The sequence below is a fragment of the Branchiostoma lanceolatum genome, chromosome 6 (genome assembly GCF_035083965.1).
Source record: "Branchiostoma lanceolatum isolate klBraLanc5 chromosome 6, klBraLanc5.hap2, whole genome shotgun sequence".
NCBI classification, from domain to species: Eukaryota; Metazoa; Chordata; class Leptocardii; order Amphioxiformes; family Branchiostomatidae; genus Branchiostoma; species Branchiostoma lanceolatum.
In genome coordinates, this window is record NC_089727.1 from 1,638,045 (window position 1) to 1,654,690 (window position 16,646).

General features: G+C 41.9%; 1 protein-coding gene across 7 annotated transcripts in view; it reads left to right on the top strand.

Moving 5' to 3' along the window:
- Nucleotides 1–16,646, top strand: part of LOC136436118 (AF4/FMR2 family member 4-like) — a 161,912-nt gene that overhangs the window by 99,654 nt on the left and 45,612 nt on the right. For all 7 annotated transcript variants that reach the window (XR_010756007.1, XM_066429861.1, XM_066429867.1 and 4 more), the window contains exons 8-9: nt 9,532–9,583; nt 10,042–10,085. Coding sequence is in view for 6 of the 7 variants with exons in the window: in XM_066429861.1 (XP_066285958.1) it covers nt 9,532–9,583; nt 10,042–10,085 (96 nt within the window). In the remaining variant the exon portion in view is untranslated. The remainder of the gene's footprint in view (nt 1–9,531; nt 9,584–10,041; nt 10,086–16,646) is intronic.

A 16,646-nucleotide genomic window follows, 5' to 3' on the forward strand; every position in this document is an offset into this window, starting at 1 on the left:
CCTCCGTACCGACACTCGGCGGAGATTTATCCCCCGTGATCCCGCTCCCGGGACCTCTGACACAATTGCATTTGTTGGCCAGACCAAAGTGGGGTATTGGATCGATTATCTGTAGGGATCAATACATCTCCGACTGCCACCCACAGGCAGGGACAGGAGACAGCCTGCCTGTAAAGCACCCTGTTTGCCTTGTGCGTTTATTGCTGTTTGCCAGGTAAACACACTTGTCGGCCGCTCAGTGGTTCACTCTCGGACGGGAGCCAGGCTTGGCGGAGAGAGAGGATGGGGCTGCCAGCCGTGTGGGAAGGTGATTTTTCTTCTCGGAGGTTCACCAGGAGTTCAGCTCCTTGGTATGCTGGTGGGCCCTTGCGTGGCGTAATGGTGGGAGCTAACAGAGCGGCTTTGGTGGCTCTCTGGTTGTGCGTGCCGGGTTGGAGGCGCCAGCCGTGATGCAGGGATGGCGGACTCGGTTAAGGATTGATGCGTCAAGGTCTGGTAGATTTTATTTCCACTGCCGGCTTCACAGATTATGGCTCATAAGAGGGGAAAATGACGAATCAGATGCAGGTGTAACGTTTGTTATTGTTTCCAGATTCTGTTTTCATTACATCTGACAAGCAGAGATTACTCCCTAAGAAAGACGCATGGCGAAACCGAAAGTAGATGTTAATCAACTGCTTTTACACTAATTTTCCTACAGTTGTCACGTTACGGAAGGAATCTCTGAGGACAGCTTTTAATTTCCATAATCCTATTGTAATTATGGTTCATTTTAAGGACAAGTGGATTTCCCTCAAAATAAGTGTAATTACATCAAGATTACAAATAAACAGCTCTCGATACATTTCATGCACAGCCCTTTGTTAAAAGTCCCATTATAAAATGTTCTAGAATTGACAGTACCGCAGTAAGATCGAATTATTCTTCCCTCCGCCAAACATTATCCTGACATATTATGGATTCCACAGACGTGCGGAGTTATTAAAGGTGCGGATCTGAATTGTCTGGGGGTTTGTGGAGAAATTAGTTTGCCGTAAATGCAGTGCGGAGGGAATTGGGGTTCTTCGCTAAATGTCAGGAAGGGTGGGCAGCGAAGTGGCTCGGACTGGCACTGCCATGGCGTGGGGAGGGGGGCATAAATCACCAAGGTCACGCCCTTGAACAGCCCTCCATGTTACGATGGCTACCAGAGGCCACTCCAAATTATTTCCTTGGTTGTCAAATTTGAAGCACTAGATAAAAACTGGCTATGTTCACTTCCTGAAACTGTTTTAAACAAAAATACAGGCTTTCCCCTCAGATTCTGTTTTCCCTTTGATTTTAATCTGACAACCCAAAAATGGCATTACTGTAGCCTGTTGTTAATGAACATTATCAGGATGTTGTAGTAGCTTCCTTGTTTGTAACCAATCTGGCCACACCACTTCATTCCCTTGGTTCTTGGAAGTTTTGAAGTAAAAATCTAAGAGAACAAAATCAAAACAGAAAGTTGGGAGAAAAACCTGAATCTGATTGTATTCGCTCCCAGAAATTGTGTGAACAAAGGTACAGACTTTTTCCTCAGACTCTGTTTCCATGTTTCATCTTCGTACTTCAATATCTTCTTCAACTCTAGAATCAGCAAATTGCCTTGGTGTGGGTTTGTGAGCTTGTTTTCTGGTGGTCGGCTTCACTGTGGCCAGCTGGGTTAGAGCAGCTGACACTCAAGGGTGAATTAATTACCGCAGGTCGGCTCATGGAGCCTTCTGTTCGCAGGTGATTGTCGGGATAATGGCCGCGGCACATTCATCTTGATCCCCTTTACTCGCCGACTTGGGCACGCTAACGGGGGAAGAGGCGTGAAAATAACACCTCGCAAGCCGTTAGAGTCGGACACGGACCAAAATAGATACCATTTAGGCTCGGTCTTGACACTTCCCGGCTTCTTCACGAGGAGGGTGAAGGTCAAGTTGGGGGCCAAAGGTCGCGTGAACACACGGGAGTTGAATTGCAAAGTCACCGTCAGGAGTCTGGTGTAAGGTCACAGGGGGCACGGTCTGTGACTCCCGGCTGCCCCGGTATTGTTCTGAAAGGCGAGCATCTGAATAGCTCTCAGGTGCAGGGATCTCCCTAAAGATTGGAACAGTGGCGCTCCTCCATCCTGTTCTTATCCCAGCTCCATCCTGTTGATTTGTGAGGGTATTTCTCCCAATATTTCCCTAGCTAAGCCAATAATTTTGCTCAAAAGTTGAAGTTTCATAAAGTGTAGACAACATGTATTTAGTAAAGCTGAAGTTGCCAAAAATTACTTCTATTTGTGTCTGGAAAAGACAAAATGCAACAGCTCCTAGGGAGGGGTGTGCGCCACCCCTCAAGATCTCCCTCTCGTGACACGTATCCGGTCCTGTGTTGGGCATCCTCCCCCCATCCTGCTCTATCTTTCTGGGAAGATCCCTGAGGTGGATTTGATGCGTAATCCGTTCCCTACCCTATATCTTATGGAAAGATTCACCTTTATGTTGAATAGGCTGAAGATATGGCATATCACAGGTCTGTCGGGCTGCTACATGTAGTTTTGCGCTGCCCTCATTTTGAAAGACAGGAATCTTATGTGAGCTCTCAGGTAGACTTGATACATTCATACCTTGATAGGAAATGATATTTGCATTTATGTAAAACATTCTGTAGGTGGTATAAATTATAGGACTTTAGGGTTATTCCAAAAGACAACATCTTTTATGAACTCTCAACATTGTTGGTCAGGTGCTGGTGGTGAAATCTATCATCTATCATGAGTGTAAGGTAGTAAGAAACACCAGAAATGATATGAATCTTCATGATAGTCATGCATTCACAGTATTGAAGTTCCTAGTATGTTTATTCTTCCCAAAATGTTAAGTACACAGAAAACAAAGCTTGAAAATAAATGTAACGTTTAGAATATTGAAAACTGTTAAATTGCTTTTGTTTGAAGGCTCAATTTCTTACCTCTGATTGGCTTAGACAGATATAAGTGTGTAGACAGTCAACCAATCACAGTGCTTATTTGGAATTTAAACCTAACTTTGGTCAATCAGAGCAAAGTCACCTTGGAACTGAGTACTTCCTATTCTTAAGTTTGTGGCCCGTTAACTCCTGAAATTAGAGCGGTTTATTGAACAGAGCTGGTTAATTGAATAGTTTTACGATGGCTCCAACTTGTCTTATCGGCGTTTACGCTCCAAGTCCTTGTTAAAATGTCCCCATTATCATGTAATCATGTTTCTTCTGCTCCAGTTACCTTTTAAAGAAACAATCGCCTACTAGTACTACCAACCCTTTTTTTGCTGGCTGTCGGCCATCAGACAATTTGATAGAGTTCAATTTATACAGCCGAGACATAGTGGTTACAATTCATGCTACAATACAAGTCAAAACTCATAAAGAATAGATGCCCTAAAGCTAAAGACAACAGTATAGAATTAACAATAGCTGTACCTTGCAAATCGAAATCATGTTATAAAGAATACACACACACACTCTAAAAAGGGTAATATAGAATAGACGATTAAATTGCAAATCAAAATCATGTCAAAGTGATATGAGTATGCACTTTAACCTCAAACAACAGTAGAAAATGTGGAAGAAGGAATTCTGAAATTACTTCTAATCCTACAAAATGGAGTGAGAACTATGAAGGGGCTTTACAGAGATATAGCAGGCATTTGTAGATAGACCGCATGACTGTTATTGGAGATTTGGGGAGCTATTGTATTTGAGCTCCGTGGAAATCCAATTGATGGCCATTTCAGATGTCCCTGCCGCACCTGTTCGTTAGGTGCTTACACCCAGTCCTCGATTAGGGAGAGAAGCTGGTATTGAAAGAAGGATAGCAGAGATTTCTGTAATGTTCTCTGGGATGTAGAATTAATTCGTATTATGAATGTGCCGGCTTTGAGCTTGCTTGATAGGAAGAAATAATAATCAAGTCTAATTGAAGGTGGGATATCAGGAGTATTCTGTGATGTTTTCTAGGATGTAGAACTGATTCTTGTAATGAATATGGCAGCTTTGCGCCATGTTCCCAGGGTGATGTTTTAAGAGGATGGCTTCTCAGTGAGGACCGAATCTCCCACGCAACATTCGTCAGCATGACTGTTAATATTGGGTGGGCGGTTTCACGCCGACTTTCACTCGTCAACTTTCACTGACTTTGCGGGACACTTCAAGCTCAGCGTATTCAAGCGTTTTATGTTTAAACCCTGAATTTGGTGTTGTTAAAGCCATAAACGTGTGCAAGGTGGATTTCTGTTACTAGGATAAAAGATGCCAAATAATGTCAAACTGCTATTTGTACTGAGTTGGAAGGAAATTCAAGTACTTGTCCCAATTCTAGGCTAGTTGTCTTGTTTTTTTGTGGGTAAACTCTACAAACTTCTGCCACATATAGTTTTGTAAACATGACGTTTAGCTGCTCTTGTGGTGAATTGGAATTGATGATAAAGTAAAAGTAAATGTCCACATTCTTGGGATGTCATCGGATTTTGTTGTTAAACTAGACAAACGTCTGCTAGATGTAGTTTTGTAAAGATGACATAAAAAATTTGTGGATTGTAGTGATTTTGAGAATGTGTCAGATAAATGTCCAATTTCTGGGGTAGTACGGAAGATTTTTAAACCAGATAAACTTTTGCTGAGTATACTAGTAGTTTTGAGTCCCAACTACTGGTAAATGCCCATATTCTGGGTACCGTAGTTAAGATTTTTGTAACTACTGAAGTTGAATTAACTTCTGTTATGTGTAGTTCTGTCTTCAGACAGCATCAAACTGCTGTTAGTTGCACTGATTCTGAAGGAGTGCCGAGTGAGTGTCCACATTCTGGGGCAGCACTAAACGTGTCAAGTGAGAATTTTAATGCTCGTGTGGAAAGCCCCAGAGCTGCTATGTTGTGATTGACGACAGCTTAACTCGACACATGTCGGAGGGATTCGCGATCCGTCGGTAATTGGACAGTGACTCATAAAATCCGTGGAACGGGCAGGATTGGGCAAACCGATCACTGCTGAAGTAATTGACACCCGACCACAAGTTTGTGAATTATGTTGGCTGTCACTCCGCTTGGTGTAACCGCCTTCTAATGAAGATGGAAATCTCTTTCTTCAGCTTTACTGAATCTCGCCCTAGAGCTGTTCAGAATTAAACTGAGAGCAAAGCAATGTATAATAAACAATTATAGGATGGCAAGAAAGAATAGATTGAAATATGATGTTTTTAGCAAGATTGAGTCTGTTTGGTGTTAGAAAATAAAACTGAGTGGGAACACTTATTTTCCTCAATTCATGATAACAAATGCATCTTTATAATGTTTTAAAAAAAGAATAAGGTTAGGTATTTTGTCCAAGTAATTTATATATAACAAGAGTCAGGAAAAAAGTAGTTCAAGCACTTTGTATTGAAGTGTTAGTAATGCCCTCTGAGGAGGGTTTTGTCAGAAAACATCCAGTGTGGTAAAGATGCACATTCACTATTGCATGCCTGCACTTCACATGCAATCCACTAGATGGCAGCATTGCAAATTGATTGGAAAAGCGGCTCACAACTAAACAGGATTTGGTCCATGAAGTACCAGCCCAAAATCATGGAATATTACATCGTACCATAACTGATATTTTTCATCCCTAGCTTCCTACTTATTCAATAATCTTAGACAGGCTTTTAATTTCTTCGGAAAATGAAGACGTGCCTCAGCGTAGAAGACGTATACATCAGACTGTACTTGCTAATTGATTTGAGGTAGAGTAAAAATTGGACAAATAACATGCCAGAGGAATAAGCCAGACATTGAGTTCAGTTGGCTTGTGCCCGGCTTACTCCTCTGGCATGTGATCTGTCTATTTTGCCAATATCTACTCTTTCCAGCGGCCTCTGGAGCCTGGTAGAGGCTGGACCTGAGCACAGTCGCCAGACGGAGACCGGGAGAGAACACAAGCGAGTCCGACTGCAGAGATGGCTGGGGTGATAATTGTACATTAGGCGGTTGAAAGCACAGCTCCCCGGCTCCTGGCTAGCGGGGATTTATCCCCCATTTTCCCTGTAATTGCCGATCCAGCTTCATGCATGTATTACCCACTCCTGCTGTGGGGGGGTCTACATGGGGGGATCCCGTCAACGCTTTACATTAAATTCAGGGGGCACCGCCTACCCCCTACACTAAGTTCAGGAATGAAATGATAAAAATGTCTCTCCACTATTTGCAGAGATGAAATAGTTTTGCCCACAAAATACAGAAAAATACAATTAGAACCTGGTATCTTGCCTGTGATGTATGGAGAGCCCCATGCGGACCCTCCTGTGTTTTGTGATCAGAATCACGCTCGCCAGACAGTCTGTAGGAAGGTAATGCCGCACAAATTGACATGTCTCGTTCTTCATTCTCCACTCGGCTTCGGCAATCAGGCTGATATCAGAGGGGTTCTGAGACACTGTCTGGGTGCTTAATTCATACATAAGGATGACAATAGTCAGAAATAGGGCTAGATACAATTGATGACCATATTCAAGCAATTCTCGTTATTATTTGCCTTTTTTGCAAGGCAGCATTAAGTGCTAGAAGTTTGTAGTTGGTCACTTACTAATCCTCCTAAGGCCAAACCAACTTGTTCACTTGGTTCTTGGACTTCTTCGAAATGATAAGTCAGTTTGTATCTGACTAGTGTATATTTACTTTATACACACACAATATACTGTATATTTTGTCTGACCCTTACCTCTTCTTTCCTGACCTCGGCAGGCCAATGAAGTTTTTTTATAAAGAAGTAAAGAAGCAAACAAACAAACAAAATAATCACCCTTTGAAACTGTACAAACCAAGATGCAGACTTCCCTATCTGACCCAGCATGATTTTTAAAAATCTGAGAACCATCAAATTGAATTTCTGTGGCCTAATTCTGCATCACAAGACACCAGTTCCCTACTAAACCAGCCATTCTCCACCCTAAGTCCTTGTCCTACTGCCTGTCTTCCCTACTAATTCTCCTAAGAATAACTTCCTGCCCCAATTATATGGATGATATCAACCTGCTGACAACCCCTACCCACAAGACGGGGGCAGTTCATTACTGAAGTTAGGGATGGCACCGTTAGCTTACACTGGCATCAGTGTGTTCTCATAATCAGCTATCGATCTCCCTACTAAGAACAGTCCCTTTCAGCCTAGAGAGTTGATAGACTGTTTATCTAGACTAAGAAACTGTTTGGAAAGGGAATTGTGTTAGCTCAGCCCCCTCTCGAGATGATTTCTGGACAGTCCCTGGTTCCCAGCATGCAGTGGGAGAGAGGGGACCACCCAGGAAAAGTGGTAGTTAATCTTGCTGCGCTCATTTAGACTAACCGGCAGGGAGGAGCAAACTTGTGACAGAGGAGGGGCACCTCTGTTACCTGTCTCCTGTGGATCACTGGAAGGACTCCTCAGTCAGCGTCTTCTTGTCTCTTCGCTTGTCTCCAGCCTCTTGGCTTCTTGTCTTCGGTAACCGGGTGGACGTACTACATGTATGTAGGACTAGGAGAATGTCCAGCGACCTCCTGTTGTGTGCCGCTCTTCCTAGTCAAGGCCCTTGGTAAGATTATTTGCTTTTGACTCATTTCACTACCTAAAAGACTTTTACCTGCAGACAATGTTCGCTTGTCTTCAGTGTCTTGGCATCTTGTCTTGGGTAACTGAGTCGAGTGGAGGAAAATGTCCTGTGGTCTCCTCTTGTGTTGCGTTACTCCTAGTAGAGATCCTTGGTAAGATAGTTTTCTTGTCTTTGTGAAAAACCTTGTCATCATGGTTGATCATTAGAAGACATTCTTTTTTACAGGACCTTTGGAACGTTTTGTTAGCCTAAGTCCTATCTTCCTCAGGATACTGAAATGTCTGCAGGGGAAAGTCTTGAGGTTGTGAGATTGGAACCTGATTTTCCATTTGCTTATCTCGTCTTGTAGAGAAGTGTCAAGGAGTTTGCACGCCTTTGTGTCAACAACGATTCTTGTTGTATGGAGCCTTCCGGTCAATGCTATAAAGTGGTTGTTTTTATAATAGTAGGCATGATATTTGTGTGCATTTCTTTGTCCTTTCTTTACTTGATGGAATTTTGATGGACAAATATTGTTCAAGTTGTCATTTGGGCCCGGCAGACAAGAGGCAGTATTTAAGACATGTCACATATTAAGATTTACTCCTCAGTGAGATTTACCTGTGTGTGCTAGGAGGAGGTTTGACCTCCTTGATGTGTGAGTTAGCAGACATTATATAAAGCCCTAATCAGATAGGGGCTGGCTATCAGTTGTGAATTGGTTTACTTTTGTCAAGAACGATAAGGCTGTAGTGTGTGATTAGAGAAACTTTTGATGATGATGTGACTCCCCCGGCGGCCATGTTGGTGTGTGTAACAGACATATAATGTACTCCAACATGGCACAAATGGAGTCATATGGTTCTTTTTGTAATGAAAAGCCTGTCTACTTGGTTCCTAGCTATCCCTTGGAGACTGTGAAAAGAGATAATTTTCATCCAAGCTCAGATCCTTGCAATAATATTTACTGAAGCCGGGAGCCTAGCATGAAATTTCACATTAGCTTTGGTTGGAAATTTTATACAGTTGTCCATAATGAGAGCCATGTTTTCATGCAAGACTGAATAGATTTGTTTTTAATCAAGTCTGGATCCTTATCTTTATTTGATTGTTTTCAATGAAAGTTATAATTACATTTGTAGGTTCCATTTTTCTGTGTCGGAAATGTTTGTCTATTGTTTTGATCAATGGTTTTTTACTTTTGATCCTTCTTTTGCGTTTGATGTTGTGACACAAAGTCGGCCTGTTGAAAGCTAGGCACTGTCTCATTCATGGAAACACAGGGAGACAGTTAGCTTGTTGTGCCTGTCTTTGGAAGCCATGTAACTGCTAAGCTCTCCTTTTGACATGATGATTGATTGCGAATTGTACCTTTGTCAGTCATGTCCCCCTAGGTAAGCCCCTTTGTCAGTCATGCCCCCATAGGTGAGTGACTGTTTATGGGTGCCCCTGTTTCCCGTGACAATATATGGCATCACAGGGCACTTGACGTCCATAATCACACCAGTGAACATTCTGACATATCCAGGTAGGCGTCCGCTGTGGTTCCTGGTTAGCTATTACATTATTCATTCAGCCTCTTCAGCTTGGAGTGTTTATCCATGCATATTTCATGCTCTGTGTAAAGGTAGCTTTTCTTTCAGGCTAGTGTAGAGTAAGAAAAGGTAAAGACATGCTGTAGTGGATTGGCAATGAAGCCCAATACATGTCATATATTATGTTCCTTGATACATGATTCTTTTAGATTACATTTACTTAACTATGATAATTCTTATACATTATATGATATGTACCTGAATGTACATTTTTATGCCATTTATGAAGTGTTTTTTTTTTTCTTGAGGGCAAAAATCGTTCTGAATTTAAAATGTGACCAAAATTTTTTAGATTTTGATCTTTGTCATATTTGTTTTGTATATATTTTTGCTAAAAACCAATGTTTATTTTTTCCTTCCCAGGTTGAAGAAATACTTTCTGGACATGAGCGACAGTGAAGACGACGATGATCAGGTGACTAGTTTCGTCCAATCGCTGCCCCCGACACACCAGACACATGTCATGTCTCGCTCAACACTGCCGAGCGCCTTCCCTTACTACACCCGTAACCCGAAACCTTGGCTTTTTGTTATGCTTGGCCGAACCCCTGCCATTAACTCCACTTCTATAATTAACAAATCAGAGGGGCTGTATTTGCATGGGCCGTAACCCGATCCCTCAATAAAGCTTTGTTATGCATGGGGCCAGCAGACTTGGCTCTTGTGGCTCTTGGCTGAGCCAGATGTAACGTTACACAGTGCTGTGTGGGGCTAAACAGGGGGCAGGTTTTTCTCAGTTGGCTGGCAAGTAACAGGTCAGGCCTGATCCCTGCAGGGACTGAGCCGCACGCTGCTCGCCCTGCCACAATCGGTGTCACTCATTCCCCGTAAATCCATCCCTCCTTGGTACTTACACCTCCGCTCTGCCCGCAGGTTCGCCAGACCAAGGCCGCGGGAAGACATGCTCAGAAAATGAGGTAAGACTCTTTCCTTCTTCCTGCCACGCTTGTCAGACCCCGGCTGACAGTTGGAGCTTGTTGGAGTTGATAAACGTTGGGTCCCCTGGTAGCAGGGGCATGAAAATTATCCCAGTGTTGTTTCCTGCCTGGCTAACCAAATATTTGTGCTGAAGGCTTCTCCACAGATCCTGAACTAGTGATTGCCTAAACAAGTTGCATGTGTGTTTGTTTCGGCTCGATTAACAGGTTTCCACTGGTGCTCACTGGGGGCAATTGTTTCCCAATAGTGGCCCGATCACGCTCCAAGGACCTTGGCATTGTTACAAAGTTCATGTAATGGGAAAGATGGCGGTTAGAATAACAATGTTACAAATGCCCCCACTGCTTGAATGGAGAATAATGGTGATAAAATCAGGGAGCGCCTTGGGCCACACTAATCCAATTATCTGGTACTCAGATGCAAAATAATACATACAAAATAAATACAAAACTGAAGTTCCACCACCTCATACCTTCGCCAAATGATTTTAACCTTTTTAACTGACGTATTACAGTTGATCGTCTTCTCCACCCAAATAACAGAGGTAGTCCAAAGTATGAGCTTAGCAAAGAAGGTTATGCTCACATTTATTATCAATTATGCAAATAAGGTCTTTATTAGCATAATTTGATTCAAGGATGTTGACATTCACATAACTTCCATAGGCCACAAGTATGAAATTGCCGTCATTTGCCAGTATTGTATAGTTGGAAACTCAGCATCTGAGTCAGAGGGGAAAGTATGTACCTTGGTACACACAGTTTCAGGTAGTAAATATACAGAGTCAGAATTTCTGCCCATCCTTTTATTTCCGTGTTGGCCTCTTGAGTTTTACTCTCAATTTTCCAAGAACCAAAGAAATAAATTGGTGTGGCCTACCTGATCCAGTGGGGCGTCCCAGGCGATATTTACATGTAACAACGGCGGCTGCCTGTGCCCTCTGGCAAGTGGAAGTCTGGGGCTGGCCACCGCTCCAGATGGTACAGTTTGACCCCGTCATTGTGACGCGTTAGGGGTGCATTCAGCAAGGTAATTTTCTGACCTCTTTTACCTACGTAGAGAACAAATCAGCAAGGTGTATACCAGAGTTAGTAGTGGACGAGCAGGCCCCCTTTGTGACTGATTACTGGCTGTGTTCAGCAAGGTAATTTTCTGGCCTCATTTTTGCACAAATTAGCAAGGTGTATTCCAGAGTTAGTAACAAGCGGTCTCGTTTGGGTGATTAAAAGTGAATTGTAAGGGAATCTTCTGACCTCATTCTAGTCTTCATGGCACAAATTAACGAGCTGTATTTCACAGAGCTTGTCAATAAGGCAGCAGGCCTTGTCAATGCTGAGAAAAGCAACATACGTACTGTACCCAAAATGGACCATGGAGATCTAGATGATATCTTGTGTAGTAATCTTCTCAACTCTTGAGATTTTCACTGTTGAAAATCATTGTGGCTCTGCAAGGACATTATCATTATGGGCCCTGTAGATGTTATGAAAAGTAACCCAAAATTACTTTTGTTTGTTTCCTTTTTCCGTGTGCAGTCTGTGATGATTCTAGCAGCTTGTTTTCTCTGACGTAACGTTGAGTATTGTCATGTACGCCCCAGCCCACTGTAAGAGACAGTGAAAGGGCTGCCCTCTGTGCCAGGATTTCCTCACAGGAAATATGATATTCTGTCATCTATATCAAGTCATCTTGTGACATAATTTCATGTTTTGTAAGATCCTATCATTTGTCAGATTTAGGTAGATTTAGATGTAGGTCCTTAGGCTACATTTCTGGCCACTCTGTGATTGTTTTGCTGGGATTTGCTCCACTGAAATATGATATACGGTATATCAAGTTATCTTGTGACATAATTTCATGTTTTACGAGATCCTATCTTTTGTCAGATTTAGGTAGAGGAAAAGTTGTCCTTAGGTGCTCCCTTTCTGGCTCGGCTGTGTTTGTTTACGTTTGTGTCTGTGTGGGGAGGGGGGCTTGTGGTTGGGGAAGTGATCGTGCGTAGGGTTTTGTGACCACACAAAGGCCTGGAACAGGTTGGAGGTTCTTGTTTCCCTCTGTTACAGACTCTTGTTGTGGTCTGTGAAGTGTGAAACGAAGAAGTGCTTCTCAAGCTGTCCAAGAAGTCCTCACCTAATCCTACGCTCCAAATCCCTTATTACTTATATTAGTGGTGTCTCAGAACGAAGGATGCATATTCTAAGTATTCCTCCTCTTTAGAAAATGCTGTTGCACTTCTGTTCTTTTGTTTGGGAATTTGCAAAATGCTGAGGATAATTAATGGTTTAGTGAGTTGCCAGATACCCAGCCACATTGTAATTGGATGGTCTGCAAAATGGTAGCATCCGTTTATCAAATCAACAGTTATCTTTTCAAGAAACAATCAAACAAATAAAGAAAGAAAAGTAGACCTGAAAATCATCATCATTTATTTATTCATTTATAAATCATAAGATGGTGGTAGCTCTCAAGATTTCTTGATCTTCTACGCTATTGTGAGAGGCAGGGATGAACACATTTCCGAAGGAAAGTCCTCATGTGTGTCTTTCCGGTGATGTGTATTGAAGTGAGTCATGTGTGCGCCCGCCTGGTGTCAGCTGGCCTGAGGCTACCTGTCTTGTTGCTGTCTTGTCTTTCAAAGCTGCTCCTGAGGCACTCCCAGGTCAGAGGGGGATGACCTGACAGGGTTCGCTGAAGGCTTTTTGTCATCGTGTTTAATCCACACCAGATAGATGTGTTGGTTATCAGATTAAAGAGACCAACATGAAAACAGTGTGAGGGTTAGATTTATACCAACATGGTCATGGTCATAGGGGGTGAATATACCAATAACCAAGTCAGGTTAAAGGCAACCAAAGCAATATTAGGGACCAAAAAATGGAAAGGAAAAAAATGCTGAAATCTTTACTGTAGTGACATTTACTAATACTGTGTCTAGTACATTTGTGTAATAACTTCTGAGTTGATACTTTGAGCGGTTTAAAACCAAGCAAAAACATGCCATGCGATGATCCCCTTAGTTTCGCGAGCCTACAAACCCCTGGCGACGATTTTCAGTGAGTTCTCACATTACGACAAAGTCATATTTTGCATCATGGACGTCGCTATTCATTGTGGTAGTGTTGTTTGAACTAATCATGCATAGAAATGACTAAATGAATTGACTTTCAAAATCTGATTTTTTGGCCCTAATATTGCTTGGGTTGCCTTAAGTTTTCCTGCTAGTCTGTTGTTTGTATCTTGTCCAGTCTTGCTGAAATTTTACTTTGAATGTCGGAGAAGTAGGGAAATAGATTGGTGTGGGCCGTGCAGCCATACCTGAGGCTACCTGACCTGTCTCACTCGTGCTGAGGCACTCACAGGTCAGAGCTGGAGGGGAATGACCTGGCAGGTTGCAGGCTGTCGGCTTTTTGTCCTCATGTTTACCTCAAGGCACAAACTCGGTGACAGCGAGCTGTTTTTAAAGAAAGTGGAGGGAAGCCCTACAGGTGTGTTTGTCACACCTGCTGTGCCCTATAAGTCGACATAGTTCAGGACACCTTTAGGCTCGTGGTCCTGTGCAGGTTATTCAGAACGTTTAACTGGTTCTACAGCAATCCCCAGCTATGGACTTGAAACGGCATAGGTTGGTGTTTGATCCGTACTTAACATAGTGAATGTTGCTACAGTTCAAAATACAATAGATTAGAAGTTCCATCCCACCTCCTCATTGCTTTGAATATCAAGTACTGGACAGTTGTGAAAAAAAAATGTTTATAACAAATTTGTCACTGATGAAAGACAGCAGATGCAGTCTGAAACGTCCGACTTTTGGCTTGAATGTCTAACTTGTTGATAAAGGTTAGACTACTTTATACAGTAGAATATCAATTATTATACAAAAGAAGTCAAACAACTGGACCTTATCTAGATGTTTGATTCATGATGTATATGTCTACAGAATTTGAAGTATGATACAGTCAAACCTGTACAAGTGACCACCTGGCCGTTGCAACCACTTGTTGGTGGTCCCTTAGATATCTTTCACATGATCCTGTCTATAGTGACCACCTGTCCACATACTGACATAGACCAGATTGTATGAAGTGGTCATGTTGGGCAGGTTTGACTGTACTTGCTAGTCACCAGGTTAGCCCTGTAGTCCACACCTGAGTAGACAACACCAGGAGGTGTGAAGTTGTGAAGGTGTCGAAACAGACAACAGGATTATCACCATGCCATGCTGTGGAGGGGATCAGGTCAAGGCAGTTTCCTCTTACGTGTAACCCTGATACTTAAGTCTTGTTTTCTGCAACATGTGATTCGTGAGCCTGATTAAATCATGGTTATGGCTCTCGCCCAACTTTGGCCAGTTTCCTAGCGGGCCCGTGATATCTAAAGACAGCGATGTTTCTGTAACATAGACTAGTAATTTGTAAAACTAAGCTTGTACTGTTTTAGATTGAAACAAAGTGAATGAAATGCAACCACAACCCTAGATAGGGACCTCTGCATCTGGTCTGGTATAATCTCAGGGCTGTTGGTGCAACAGAACAGTAGCCTTGCCATGGTGCTTGTTTCACTAAATTATCAAGTACTGTATTTATATCTTTTATTTCTGTAATCTCAAGTTTTTCTACAACTCTTTTTCATGTTTGTCTTGATGCTGTCATTTTAAACATTACACATTAATCAGAAGGAAGGATTCCAACTGTTTTATATTACGTATTGACATTCCTGACCCCGATTCTTCCCGATGTATGTTTTTCCCACCTGAAACTGACAGGTGGAGAGAAAAATCAACAGGCAAACGACAGGAATTTGACAGGCCATAGAAAAGCACTCTTCCAGAAAGTAAAGCTAAATTGGACCCCCAAGTCCCTGTAATGAGCCTGTGATGTATCAACAGCAGATGTAAAACACAGTTAACCTCCGGGTTCTGTATCACTTCTTTCAGGCCACACCAAGTTGATTTGTTGGTTGTCAGACTTAAAGAAAAAAATTCCGATCTGGAAGACAACATGAAAACAGATTCTGAAGGGAAGGTCTGTACCTTGGTACATGTACACACGCACACAGATTCAGGGACTGAATATTAACCTGGTATCCAAACCTATTATAGCTATTCATGGAGAGAACAGGAGAGACTCAGGAACTGTAATAGGTTTTGATACCAGGCTAGTGAATATAGTTGTCATGTTGCTAAATTTTTACTTCAAAATATCTGATAACCAAGGAGGTGACTCTGAGTGGCCTTAGAAAGTTCTGGGATTCTTCAGACTTCAAGACTCCAGTAAATCTTCATTAGCGGCACTAGTGAGTGCCCCAGGAATCGTTCCCTTTGTGGCAGCAGCGGAGTGGGTGTGTTGTGTTACAGGTTACACCTGTAGGAAGGTGCGGACATGTTTTGACATGTACACGGAGTCCTGAATGTAACCTATGATCAATGTGTCACCAACAGATTAAACTACTACACACTAGTTCACAGTACTGCTTAAGCTTTACAAGCTGTGATAATTATTCCTGATGTAAATTTGAGCAGTTTGTCGAGAGTGAGGCAAAAGTGCAGTTCATTTACATCTTTTGACATGTACACAAATTTTGAATGTAACCTATAATCAACATGTCACCAACCGATTAGACTACTTCAAAACACTGCGTAACCTTAACAAGCTGTGTGAACTATTCCTGATTAAGATTTGTAAATTTGAGCAGTTTGTGTGTGAGGCTAAAATACAGTTCATTTGCATGTTTTGACATGTACACAGAGTCCTGAATGTAACCTATGATCAATGTATCAAACTACTACACAGTACTGCATAAGCTTCCTGATGAAAAGTTATAAATTTGAGCAGTTTGTGAGTGAGGCAAAAATACAGTTCATTTACATGTTTTGACATGTACACAAATCGTGAAAGTAACCTATAATCAACATGTCACCAACGGATTAAACTACTACACAGTACTGCCTAACCGTAACATGCTGTGTGAACTATTCCTGATGAAAATTTGTAAATTTATTCAGTTTGTGTGTGAGGCAAAAATACAGTTCATTTACATGTTTTGACATGTACACAGAGTCCTGAATGTAACCTTTGATCAATGTATCACCAACCGATTAAACTACTACACAGAACTGCATAACCTTAACAAGCTGTGTGAACTATTCCTGATGAAAAGTTGTAAATTTGAGTAGTTTGTGAGTGAGGCAAAAATACTGTTCATTTACATGTTTTGACATGTACACAAATCGTGAAAGTAACCTATAATCAACGTGTCACCAACGGATTAAACTACTACACAGTACTGCGTAACTGTAACATGCTGTGTGAATAATTCCAGATGAAAATTGAAAATTTTGCAGTCTCACTGTGAGTGAGTCAATAGAACAATGAGGAGAGCATTTATCACTTTTAAAAAACCTATTAAAACAAGTAGAAAAGTGTAATGTTATTTAAACATACTTTAGACATAATCATTAAATCATCACTCAGTGTGTATGAAAAGACTGTTATGTCATCATTTAGTTTGTCTGCCCATCAGTTTGTAGTGTTTATATAGAC